General features: G+C 45.5%; 1 protein-coding gene across 1 annotated transcript in view; it reads right to left on the bottom strand.

Moving 5' to 3' along the window:
• The window catches only part of AOC1 (amine oxidase copper containing 1), a 353,649-nt gene that overhangs the window by 114,506 nt on the left and 225,447 nt on the right, over window positions 1–13,696 (bottom strand). Inside the window, exons 2-3 of the mRNA XM_069210758.1 lie at window positions 8,451–10,023; window positions 1,517–1,805 (exon numbers count right to left, since the gene is read on the bottom strand). Of these exons, the coding sequence (XP_069066859.1) occupies window positions 1,517–1,805; window positions 8,451–10,017 (1,856 nt within the window). The 5' untranslated portion in view covers window positions 10,018–10,023. The remainder of the gene's footprint in view (window positions 1–1,516; window positions 1,806–8,450; window positions 10,024–13,696) is intronic.

Genomic DNA, 13,696 nt, shown 5'->3' with positions numbered 1-13,696 from the left:
TGTGGGCTAACCACCCACTGGTAAACCTGTCTGGGCACTCATCTCTCCTCTCTGTTCCCACCACCAGCCTGTCTACTTGAATAAAGGGAAACCCTTCAGGAGTGTGATTGTCATTTGCCCACCAAAGGCACTTTTGAAGCTTGCATTTTGAGCCAATGCCCTGAGTGACTTCCTGCAAAGGGGGTAGGTAACATCTCCCTTTGTAGGAGTCTGCCACTGTTCCTAAGTCTGGGAGTTGTTCACACACTTCCACAGTAAGCTGACTAGTGGACAGAAACTGGGTGGGGCCACTGGACAAACCTGACTACAGAGTGGCAAAATTCTAAAAGTTGCTTTTCCTTTAAAGTGACATTAAATTCACCTTGGGCATCAAGTTAGGTTAACGTCACAATTAATTTGATACCGCGATGTACTCATTTTAGTAGTCCCATTTAGAGGTTAGTTGGGCTGAGGGGTCAGCCAGTAACTCTGTGTGAATCAATGTGGCTACTAACTTATCTCCAGCAAAATTACACTTTGGAAATTTTGCTATCAGGAGAAATTAAAAGCATTCCCCCTACTAAATACTATATAGCACCCTGCCTCATTTTCCCATAGGCTTTCCTTAGGGGAGGCTTACATATATTGTAAAAGGAATTGAGGGTTTTGCTATTGGTTTAAATGGCAAAGTTAAACTGACAGTTTAAAATGCTCTTCCAGGCTGCAGTGGCAGGCTGGGAGTCATTTTGTATGTTGTCTGACACAAGGTGGCACAACCAGTGCTGCAACTCTGGCGGGGGCACTCTGTTTTACATGCCCTCGGTAACCCCTACAAGGGACTTATAATTAAATCAGCTTATGCCAATTGGGTTTAACCGATTCAACATACACTTTGTAAGGGTAAGAACACTTACACTGAGGTCTGGTTAGCAGGCCTCATTGCAGTTCTGGAGTCATAAAACCAGCAACAGCATCAGTCCAAAACTTTGAACAAAAAGAGGCATTTACTTACATACACATTGTTTTCTGCTGAAAGCAGAAGGAAAATGTACATTGGAAAGAAGCAGAAATCGAAAATTATTTGCAGCAATTGATGCAACAATTTGAGGTTGTGCAAATTAATCCCTATTCTGGGTACATGATGACTGGTAACTGGATTGGAGATACCAGCCGGAATTGGTAACTCTGGGCCCAGTATCTCCTCAACTAGAGATAATCCATCTCAAAATGGCCCTTAGTGCTTTGTGCTGTGCTATCTCCAGTTTGTGCAACAGAATTGTGCCCTCACGTGGGAAGCAAATCCGCCTCCCCCATCAATAACCCATGTACTGATCCCTAGACAAATATATGACTACTAATATGACCTTTAGACCATGACATAAAGGTCAAAATATGGACTCCAGAGTTCAACCCTATACTCTAGAACAACTGACCTCTACATCTGGACACAGTTTTTCTAGGCATGCCCACCTGAAATAGAAACAATATTTTTGGTGATCCCTTACCAAGTACCATCATTTCAAATCTGTGTCCTTACCGTGACCACGAGATACCATTTTCCTCTCTCCAACCCCTGGGGAGAACTCGGTCTCCATGGGAATTGTACTGGATGCGGTAACTCCTTTGTGAAGACCAGCGGTTCTGCTTGTTTGGGTTGTAAAACATCAAGTACTTGGGTAGCGATTTCCCGAAGGGAAAGGCGGCCTCACGCTCAGTCAAACGATGTGTGCGCTGAAGTCTTGGCTGCACGATTCTGTGGCGCGGGCTCCAGGGATTGGTGATGTTCTCATACGTCAATTCCACAGTTTCAAAGCTGTTCTCTGTACCTGCACAGAATGAATAAACACAGAGGGGTATTTATCTTTGTGATACATCTACAAATTAAATGTGAGCTAAAGATCAATGATTTAACAAATGAATCCAATGGATCTGCCCAAGTGTACTAGTCTAACAAAAAGGTAGAAGCACTGTAACTTGTTGGAGAATTGGCCTTGGCGAGAGAGAATTTGGAGGGAGCACACATAAGGTCAATGGATTTGAGTTCACAGTAGGTTGGGGGTTTGACCTAGAAGGAAAGTGTACTCTAGGATTACTCTTTTGTTCCCTCTAGCTTAAATGTAAATTCCATGATGGGTTTTACTGTTTTCCTCCATCAATTTATTGAAAAAGGGATGCAAGGAAATGTCCTTAAATAGATTGCCTCAGAACCTCACCAGAAGAACCCAGAGAATCTGTCTCCCACCGTTCACCTTGGAAATCAAGAATGTAATCTACGGTGTCCCTCAAGAATCATCCTACACCCCCACCATCTTCAACATGTGCATGACTCTCTTGGCCAATGCCATCAGATTGCACAGACTCAACATAATTTCCTCCGCCAACGACACCCAGCTCATTCTGTCTCTGTCAGAAGACTCCTCCGCCACCAGAGCAAACTTCCACAGATATATGATGAACGTCATCAACTGGATTAAAGACAACTGCCTAAGGCTGAATACAGGCAGGACAGAGCTCCTCATCTTAGGGAACAGCACCTCGCCATGGAAACACATGGTGGCCTATGGAACTTGCCCCCCCCCCTCCACAACACCTGACAGACCATGGCCACAACCCGAGCATCTACCTGGACAGCAAGCTATCCATGAAGCAACAGGTAAACTCAGTCTCATCTACCTGCTTCCACACTTTACGCATGCTCTGCAAAATCTTCGGGTAGCTTCCAGTCGATACTAGAAGAAGCGTCATGCAGGCCCTCGTCACTAGCAGACTGGACTACAGGAACAATCTCTACGTAGGAATCACCACACGCTTCCTGAAGAGACTACAGGCAATCGAGAACTCAGGGGCAAGACTCATCCTCTGCCTCCCCAGACAGACCCACATCACACCCCACCTGAAGAAGCTATACTGGCTCCGATCAAGAAGAGATGTCAGGTCAAGATGCTGACCAATGCATACAAAGCCCTGCATATCGTAGAACCAGCACACATCAACAAATGCCTGACCTTAAATCAACCCACCAGACACCAACAATCCCCTTCCTTCTTCCTCACTGAAGCCTTTTGGTTCTGTTGAGCCAACAGCGTGGGATGCTCCTTCTCACATCTAGTGACCAAAGCTTGGAACACTGCTCTTTAGGACTGCCTCATCGTTCAGCAGCAATTCAGGAGAGAACTCAAAACCTGGTTGTTTGAATGAGCAAAGTCACCTCGCAGCATCTAGCAACCCCAGCGCCTTGAGACCCTTACAGTTGATTTGCCGCGCTATATAAATGATTGATTAATTGATTGATTGATTGATTGCTTATTTGGCAGTTTGATCGTGTCATTAACTCTTCAAAAAAAGTGCAATAAGATGTATATAGAGAAAATGGGGTTTAGGTCAGTTCCCTTCAGCCATTGGCTTTCATATGTTTTTCATTGTTTGACATCGCTTGGATTGACTATTCATCAAGCCTGTGGTATTTCATCGATAGCTATAATGCCCTTTTGTGTTACCATTGACAGACAGAGATGAGGCATCAACTAAGATTTTTGATAAATTTGAGGTATGGATGAAGTGAGCTAATATGGTCCTGTACTTGTAAAGTCAGCCAGCATTAAAACTCTAAAAATAATATGGAGGAGTAGCACAGCCGGTGGACTGTCTCTACAGGACAAGGACTAGTGACTCTATAAGTGCACATTGTAGAAGGAGGGATAAAGTGGCAGAGGAAAACTGGGTGGGTGTCCTCCCAATGATTAATGTCACCACCTCTGTTTAAAAGTTCCTGCACATGGAAATAGAATAGAGAAGAGAGAATATATACAGGGAATCTTGTAAAAGAAGAGTAAGGACCAGCATCTGCCATGAGGCTTATTGGATGTGCCCACTCTTGGCTTATATGTCTAACTTTCACTGATTTCTCTACAGGACTAATGGGGCAAGCCCCTTATTAGCACCAAGACTTGTTGGGGGGTGGGGGAATATGGGAGAATATGATGCGTTCCTCTTGGGAAGACTGGCTATATTGACCTATAAAGGAATAGGCACTGTGAGTCCTGAGGTGGAACACCGACATCATGAAAGACTCAGTGGGCTTGGGTGACTGGAAAGTGCTGGTGATGAGCATGCATGGTCTGCAGCTGAGGACCTGTGGCCACTAATATGGAGTATGCACTGTCCTATGACAGGAGATTGTCAGCGCTGTGCAGATGGTGCAGGTGCATGGGTAGAGTCTTGCCAGGAGTGCTGTTGCCTGCCTTGTGTAGAGAAGAAGGGCATTTCAGTGGTTAGGCGGGTGCTGAGGAACTGGCCCTGCAGAGAAACCCCCTGCTTTAACTAGAATTACACACCCCAAGAGCTGTGCAGAACTGGAATCACCATCAACGCCATGTGTGTGTGTGTATGTGTCACATGGGGCTCGTTGTGAGCTAATTTTACACCATTCCAGTGTGCTCCTAGTTGTGCTTGCTGATAGTTAGAAGGTTTCCCTGAACGTAGCCCAGCAGACTGTGAGCACACCTGTGCAGCCATAGCAGAAAAATCACAATTTGAAGTTGCTCGTTTGTGACTTTTCTTTCTCACCCCTGCTCACCAAGGACTGAGGTACCTATGGGCATGGGAAAAATTGGATGCAATCAGCTTCTGCACAGATTAAGACATAACTGCGTTCAGTGGTTTCATAGATATTGAGGTTCAACTGCTGGTTTCACCCCTGCTTTTTAGTGGCATGAAACAAAATGATGGGACCCCTGCAGAATATGAAGACAAGCTCCCAAAGTCTCCCATGTCTCACAGATATTCATTCGCTTTGAGCAGAATGACGATTAAGGTGGCACTGAAGGGTTGGGCCCACCTCTGCTGCCCTGCCAATCTGAGTTGTGTGCAGTGTGAGAAGCGGGCTCTGCGGCCCATTTGTGAGGCATTGGAGTCACTGAGGAAGCACAGAAGTTGCAGAAAGTGTATCCTGAGGCTGCTGGTAAGGTGCACAATTTTCCAGTTGATCACGGCCTGCTCAGAGAACCTTCTTGTCTGCTGCCACCCCAAGGAGTGTGTGGCCACTGTGTGCTGTGAGCTGCCACGGCTTTGGGAGTCATAAACAGCTATGAATGGTGGTGCACATGTTCTGACACCAGGGTATCTTTTAATGAGAAGAGCATGAGGATTCAATACTGGAGCACCGGACCAGAAGATAATTGAGCACTCTATTTTTGTACATTACACACTCTGACTGCATAGGAAGGGCCAAATAAGAGGAATCTGGGATCATGCTTCTTGTGAGTACAGTACTTGGGGTTTTTTGTATTAGGAAAAAGCTGGTCACAACTCCACATAGGCTACATTTCTGTTGTGGTACCAGAATATTGTAGACGTAATATCTCATGACATAAATATTGTGTCTAGAAATATATTGGCCCATTTGAGTTAACCGCTTAAATACACAGGGCATGATGTTCATGTCCTGTGCATTCCCGAAATGTGGCTAACGTGAACGTCTTGTCATCTTACCAGCAGTTGCATAATGCAAAATGATGGGGCCCCTTGCAATATGCAATGCAAGGCCCCTGAGTCTCACCCATCACAGATATTCATTGGCCTTTGGCTGAATGGGCCTGCCATGAAGGTTTGGGGGCCCTTTGAAAGGTTGGGGGCCATCTGTGTTGCACAGGCTTTTATTACACCCGTGATTTCCAGCGAAAATAATATTAGAACGTGCACCATGCTGATTTTCTATTTGAGATATTATTTCAGAAAGCAACTGAAGAGTTTCCTTTGGGTGGTCTGAACTTTTTTTTCAATCACTGTGATGTGCAGTGCTCGTCATCACACTGTTTAAAATTGTGCCCTACTTGTATGGCTGGGCATAGCGCCTGCAATAGGAACTGATGAAGGTTGTGACCAAATATGGTCTTCACATGGTCCCTAATTTGATCTGTTCCTGTTACAGGTGCTAGGCCCAGCCACATAAGTGGACGCTGTTGTTTTGGGAGATGTTTGGGAACACTGGGTGGTAGGAAATGTGTAAATCCCCGCAGGCTCTGGAAATTCCCCTCATAGAAATGTGGGGAAAATGCCAGATTTTAGTCAAAGTTTGAGGTTTGCAGTGCATTCACGGTCAGTTGATTTTTATATTCTAATTCTGAAATACAGCCTAGGTTTCTATGTTATGAAAAAAGTAGGGTTAAACACAGTAGAACAGGTCTTATGTACAATACTACAGATAGGTTCTTTTTTTGAAAAGCCAATCTGTACTTCAGCAAACCAGTCTTTTTATATTGTGAAAAAGCCAAGAGGATTATACAGAAAAATGATGGATGGAATGGATGGAATGCTTGATTTAATCTTAGCTGATGGTACTTACTTGGGTCACATCTCAGCCCATCGTTTTTTGCATCCCATGCCACCTGAGTTTGGAACCAGCCATGTACAAATCAGTCTTTACTTTGCTCCAATAGGAACAGTCCGGCCCGAACTGCCAGACCAGGTTCCCTCACTCAGAACACGTGTGACTCCCTAAGTGGGATGCATTTCCCCAGGCGTGGGTCCTGGGCATACTGTCCCACTGCAACCAAGCTGTTCCCAGCTGATAAGCCCTAACAAAGACTTATGGCTGGGTCCAAAACTCAGGTGGCATGGTGTGCAAAATGGAGTGCATCCTGAGTAATTACCAGTGGCTGGAATTGATTCAGCCATTTTATCCATTACTGTTTTTTATACTTCTTTACTTTACTGTTTTGTAACATTGTTTATTATCCTTTTCTTTTAAAGGGGAGGGGCCACGGGGTAAAGAGCAGCGGGGGGAGTGGCCAGCACTCCCCCACGGATCGTATATATGTTTGGCCTGCCGTCTCAGGCCGGCCAAACATACATGCGCAGTAGGCTCTCTCAAGCCCGGCAACACAGTTGCTGAGCTTAAGAGAGCCTGCACAGGCTCCCAGTCTGCCTGAGAGCGCCCAGCCAGTCCTAACACTGCTTTGAGCAGCGTCAGGATAGGCCACAGGGCAGGCTGGAAGCCTGTGCCTGCCTGACTGGTCTGGAGCAACGAAGGACAGAGGAGCGGTGCACGGCGGAGAAGGTAAGTGTTTTTACTTTTACTTTTTTAAGTGTAATTTTTATTTACACCCCCCCCCCGCATGCCACCCCACCCCTTCTTGTTCTCGGGAGCCACGACTGAACCAAACCATCAAACTATGCAGACCATTGAGAGTCTGGTGGAGCTGTAACACCTTGTTCAATGCTGGCATTCCTGCCCAGGCAAAGCTGTGGTTCCACCATTGATGTACACTACACCAGTGCATACCTTAAACCGGATGGTCACTTCCGCTACAGCACTGTTAATCTCCATGTGCCAGGGCCAATGTTATTTTGTTTTTACGAAACAAACAGTTACTTTGCGAGTTGGTTTTCATAAAACAAGAACCTTTTCAAAGTGGGAGCATCAAACATGATGCCCACCCAGCAAATGATCATTGCCTTCAAAAGAGCAGCTACAGCAACAGCTCCATTGAAGATGATCTATAAATCAGGGCGATGGTGCTTAGCTGGTGCCACAGACTCTGCTGAGTTGGGGGCTCAGAGGTCCACACCAGCAACCAAATAATGCAGTAAAACTCCCTCCTTTAGTGCACTGCCTGTTGCTTAAAGCTGCTGAGGGCTGTATTTTTCAAGGGTTTTGTGTTACTCTTGTGCCATTCAAGAGGGCATGACACAAAACCTATAATGAGATTTACCAAGCCACGTAAGGCCATCTTGAGTGGCCCTGCATGGCTTGGTAAACCTGGAGTGACGCAGCACAAATCACTGTCTTGCATTACTCTGCTCCAGTAAGGCGTCCCATGGGTGGAGCATGGGTCTTACGACGCATCTATGCATGGATTCTGAAGCGTTCCCAGATTTACCAATTCTGGTAGACCTGGGAATGTGTCAGAATGCTACACCTTCCCGGGGGAGGTATAGCGAGGAGAAAGTCTCAGAGGATTTTTTTGTGCTGGAAAGTGTTCCTTCCTGCCGAAAAACAATCCTGGCTGTAAAGCAGTTTGTGCGTCAGTGCAGGCAGAGAGTAGGAATGTGCCATATCTTGATATAAATGGCACATTCCTGCTCGCTCCTTTTCACGAAGCGCAGCAAGGTGTCCTGCTATGTTACATTGAGTGAAATAATGATACATATGGCCCTGTGTATTTAAGAGAATCACATCAGCATCCAAGGAAAGTACTATTTTGCTCTCTCTTGAATGGTTACATTTTACCCTTTCCTATACAGCCCAGGATTAGTTTGTGCGATGTGGTCATACCCAGTGGATGCACTGAGTGTCACAATGCCCCTGTTTTCACAGAAACCTGTAAGTACTCCTATATTTACCACTGATGACTTGCTCCATTGTCTATGAACATGTCTAGGTATCCCTTATGACATTTCAGATGCTTGCACAACTCTAATTCTAGTGCAAGATTACATCTAGAATAATGACATTCCACAGTAAAACATACCTGCAATATCCAGGTCCACTTTGTAATTTATCAAATGGGTATGCATGTTCCCAAGGACATAGTCATACACCTTGCTGCCGTACTGTAGCCCCTGTAGGGTGAAGAAGGTGGCATGGATATAACCTGTGGCATGGACCTTCACCTCTACCACTCCATTCTGATAAAAGATGAAATCCCAGATATAGTCATAGTTGTAGACAGTGGAGATTGTCCGAACCACCAGCACATGGTTCTCTAAGCCTCCATAGAAGTTGTAGCCCCCATTGAAGTTGCTATTGAAGTGTCGGCGCAGAGGAAGGGCACTAGGCTGCTCAAATATGCAGAGAGCATTCTTGTAGCGCACTGGATTATCGGTGTCATAGAAATGATAAATATCCTGGTAGGTGGCCACCTCAGGGCAGTCAATGCCCTTTGCCAACTCATAGTTCTCAGTTCCCATACCCCACCCAGAGTCAATGTACTTGGTTTGCATGGCAGCAGGCGTGGCACCACCATAAAAGGCTATAGCTTCTTGTATACTCAGCTCATAGACTATCCTCTCATTGTTGTACTTGATATCAAACAGCTGTAAGCCAGTGGAAGGACGAATTCGGAAAGCAAAATTCCATCCAGCGTATTCCACATAGTTTCCTTGGACAAGATAGCGTTTGCCCTGTGGCTCACATACCTTTGGTCCATGGATATTTGTTTTGGTTTTAAACTTGCCCCGAGGGATGTATGTAGAATAGAGGTCATCTTTGGAATATTTTGGTAACTTCATTTTCTTGATGATATCTCCGTCATAGCTTGCCACAAGGTCACTGACACTGTCAAAATACTGATCATTGTACCAGATCTTTTCGATTGTCCACTCTGACGGATCAGTGGAACGGTGATTCAGTAGAATCTCTATACCAATGGGATGGATAAAATATCCTTCGACAAAACGCTGCAGTATTATCCAGCTGCGACGCTCCTCTGGTTCCAAGCCCCGTGGCGCTATGTCTGAGTAGGTCAAACATTGGTCAGTGCAGTTGTGAAGTGAAAATCCAGATGTTTCAAACAAAATGTGGCTGGCTGGCTCTGTTAACTCTATTATCTTCTTATATATATATTCATACTCTAGCATCGTCATGGGTCTTGACTCATATCTTATTAAAGGACTGCTTTTGTAGGAGTAGGGGCGGTAATAATAAGGGTAGGGTAGTGGACCTACTATAAACTCTGTGACATTTGGGTTAGGCTGGCCCCCAAAGAAGATCACAACTCGGGCCTCACGTACAGGTTTTCGGCCATCCTGATCAAGGAATTTAAGAGTAGGACGTTTCTTGGGCATGTGAAGATCAATCATAAAAATAGAGTTTCTGTTCAATAGCTTTGGCTGGGTCGAGACAAGTTCAAGGTTCTCCTGTCTCATTAGAAAGAGTTGCACAGAAGTCATCTCTTGTGGTGTCAGATCTGCAAAAACAGATGCCTTGTGCTGGCCCTTAGAAGATGAATGCCAGTAAGTACTGGCTTTAGTTAGGCTGCAGAAAGCAACCACGTAGACAAAGGCTTGGAACCACATCCTCCAGCATGAGATGGTCATCAAAAACTGTGGAAAAGGAGAATAAATGAGTATATTAGAGAAAATAGCTATCATATTATTATACTCAACAGTTTTTGGCGTTACACACAGTACCCCATTATGAAGGAGAGAAATAAAAACATTGTCAACCTGTAGGCCTCCAAAACACCACAAACCCATTCAACTCATTGACCAATTTAGCATTTTCAGTGTTTATCTCAAATTATCAATAAACAATCAGTTCCTTCTCACTCAGGATCACTGTGTGGGCATTCGGACTATATCTCAATTGGCGTCTGATTCCCATTTTTCTTTACAGCTAAGCAAAGGTAAGCAAGGGATCGGTAGTCTTTAATAGAAAGAAATCATATACGGAAGTCTGGATTTTGCCAGACTGCATAACTCATGCAAGCAACAGGCTTTGGTGACACTTCTGTTACCTGGTGGCAGGGAGTATCAGATCAGTGGAGCCAGGCTTGTGAAGGAATGAATGCTGCAATATCTGATGGAATACTCAAGGCTTAATGAGTCAAGGTGTACTTGTTGACACAATTAGCAAATTATCAATCTGTTCTGCACGCATGCAGGAGCCCAAGCAAAGCAGGGATTCACAGCCTGAATGGTCACCTTGAAAGCCTGTAGCTACAACCTGGCCAACAGCACTTAATCAAAAATGATGTTGCAGCAGTTGTTTAGTGGGTGCCTTGTGGCATTCCCGGTGCTTTGGGTAAAAATATGAGTCAGTACCAGAATTGTGAGGCAGGTGCCCCGAAGTCTATGTCTATGCATCTATAATCTATAATCAAACAATACCACACAATTTTGCAAGGCTGAATTTAGGGCTCTTCTACGACATAAACAGTGGCCCTTATAGAAATACAGGCGGCATAAACATAAAATATCAATAAATAAATACTTTAAATGAATATCTTCCTACAATTTGGGTTGACGTCCTAAAGGAAGTCATGCTCACCTCCCACAGATTTTAGAACTGGACTACTTTACTTTTCCAACTCCAATCATAGCATATTTAGGGGAAAGTACTTGAGCGTGGGACTGTGTGTAGGTCAGTCTTTTTGGACGGAGATATTTAGACAATGTTACGATTCTGGTAGCATGTGTTTGGAGTTTAAATTTCTGTAAGATTATTTTGCAGTACCCTTTTTCACAAGCCAACCATAATTGCACTTGGAGAGCGATACACAGGGGTATGTCCATGAAAACCTCGGAGTTTGACATGAAGGGCCAGATTTATGACACTGACACACAACGCAGCACAGCACCCAGAGTTGCTGTGACATGCTGTGTGACAGGGAGAGAGGAGGAGCGAGCCATACCTAACGAGATGTAGCACTCTCCGTGCCTGTTGCTGGTTGGCCATCACTGCTGTTAATTACGCCTACGGTATAACAACAAGGGGTTATGCAGCAGCTCAGAATTTTCACAGATAGCAACAAGGGTGAAAATGTCATTTTGGCAGGAGGCAGGACTCAATACCATGGGGCATTAAGCGAGGGACAACAGCTTAGAACATTATGGGGGTCATTCTGACCCCGGCGGTCTTAGACCGCCGGGGCCAGGGTCGGCGGGAGCACCGCCGACAAGCCGGCGGTGCCCCGCAGGGCATTCTGACCGCGGCGGTAAAGCCGCGGCCAGACCGGCAACACTGGCGGTCTCCCGCCAGTGTACCGCCGCCCTTTTGAATCCTCCAAGGATTCCGACCCCCCCTACCGCCATCCAGTTCCCGGCGGTCCGCCCGCCGGGAACCGGATGGCGGTTGGGGGGGTCGCGGGGCCCCTTGGGGCCCCTGCAGTGCCCATGCCACTGGCATGGGCACTGCAGGGGCCCCCGTAAGAGGGCCCTTACGAGTATTTCACTGTCTGCTTGGCAGACAGTGAAATACGCGACGGGTGCAACAGCACCCGTCGCACCTTCCCACTCCGCCGGCTCGATTACGAGCCGGCATCCTCGTGGGAAGGGAGTTTTTCCCTGGGCTGGTGGGCGGTCTTTTGGCGACCGCCCGCCAGCCCAGGGAAAAACTTAGAATACCCTCCGCGGTCTTTCGACCGCGGAGCGGTATTTCGGAGGGGGGAACTCTGGCGGGCGGCCTCCGCCGCCCGCCAGAGTTAGAATGACCCCCTATATGAATTACGCAAATTAGAGGGGCTACCGAAAGGCAATTCTTAAGGTATAGTGCACTGACCCGTGTGATTAGGGCCTTGTGGTGCTGTGGAAGTGAGGAACAGCCAGTACATGTGTCTCTGCAAGAAATATTAACGCATGGAGTGGGTCAGAAGGTCGTTACCACAATAGAGGAGGGATTTGGAGCTTTCACTTCAAATAATTCAAAATTTAAACTGATTCAGTATAAACTGATTCAGTATAAAATACTTCAGAGAGATTATCTAATAACATATAGGTTCCACAAGATCTACCCAGCAACATAGGGCAGTTGAGAGTGTAAATGCAGATCTGCTGCACTTTTGGAGATGTGTCGAACTGAATGCACTAGGGCAAAGGGTGGAAACGTGCAGCAGATGTGCTGTCGGATGAAACTGGAAAGAATGGAATAGTGAATGTGAAGAGATACATGCTGGGGCTAGGGAGTAAACCTCAAAACGCCAAGCTTCAATCTAGTTTTGTAGATTTAGGCTTTCTGTTATTAAAGGTTGCCCAACCCTCCCCACTTGAAGGAATTTATGGGAAATTGATAAAATGTGCCTAGGGGCGTAGCTTAGTCAGTGAGCTTTGGGATGTGAATTTCTTTTTTTTTAACTAAAAGAGCAGTGGTCGGAAGACAGATAATGTGAGAAGTACGGAAAAACTGTTTCTCATAATTTCTCCATTATATTTTGCAATGCCTTCAATGTACCTTCTTAAGGAAAAATCAATAAAAGTTGCTTATAAAAATAAAAGCCAGTGGTCAGCAGGGTGTCTGAATGAGATGACCAAGGGTCCCACGAGGAACAGGATCATACAGATTTGCATTAAGTGGTCCTCTGGGGCTGACTTAGCGTTTGGCAGACAAGTACTCCTTTGCACGAGCAATTGAGTACCCTGTTTGCCGAACTCAATGTTCGCCCATCCAATTTTGAGTTGGGAGGACCGCATGTTTTACTCCAACAGTATAATGTATTCTGTCAGTGTAAACATTTCTCCGATGACTTGAGGAAGTAGGTGCCATAAGAGACAAGCCATCCAACTGTCCACCCTATTTGGAGTGGGCAGTCAGATGAGATAAAACACTACAGGAGAAAACTCTCTAAGTTTGTTTTTGAAAAAGAAAAAAAACTTTAGAAAAGTTTGACACCCAGTTGCCATATTTAACAGAGCTATCCATCAAACTCTTCCTATGTTGACAGGAACCACCATGACAGAGATTCCTGTCAATGTTTAGAGGCTGTGAGTCCAGTGGACATCTCTAAATTTGCTGGATGTAAAGTCCTCCGCCACTATTTCTGCTTTTATTCTCTCTGCCAACCCCTAAATAAGGCCCTCTGTCTAGAGAAGCCCAGTGGGTGAAAAACCATGGCTTGGAACACTACCTTGAGGTGTTGCCATTGGTTAGAATACTTGCAAGCATTTGTCCCATCAACTTTTGAGTCTTTGATTGTCAGTAGTATGCCTGCAACCCTGAGATGAGTGTAGCTTGGCAAGCCTACTACTACCAATGATTGTGAATTCAAACAAGTAGCAAATT

This window comes from Pleurodeles waltl, chromosome 10, assembly GCF_031143425.1.
Source record: "Pleurodeles waltl isolate 20211129_DDA chromosome 10, aPleWal1.hap1.20221129, whole genome shotgun sequence".
Taxonomy (NCBI): Eukaryota; Metazoa; Chordata; class Amphibia; order Caudata; family Salamandridae; genus Pleurodeles; species Pleurodeles waltl.
Note: the sequence above shows the minus strand (reverse complement) of the source record. Positions and strands in the feature narration are given on the sequence as shown.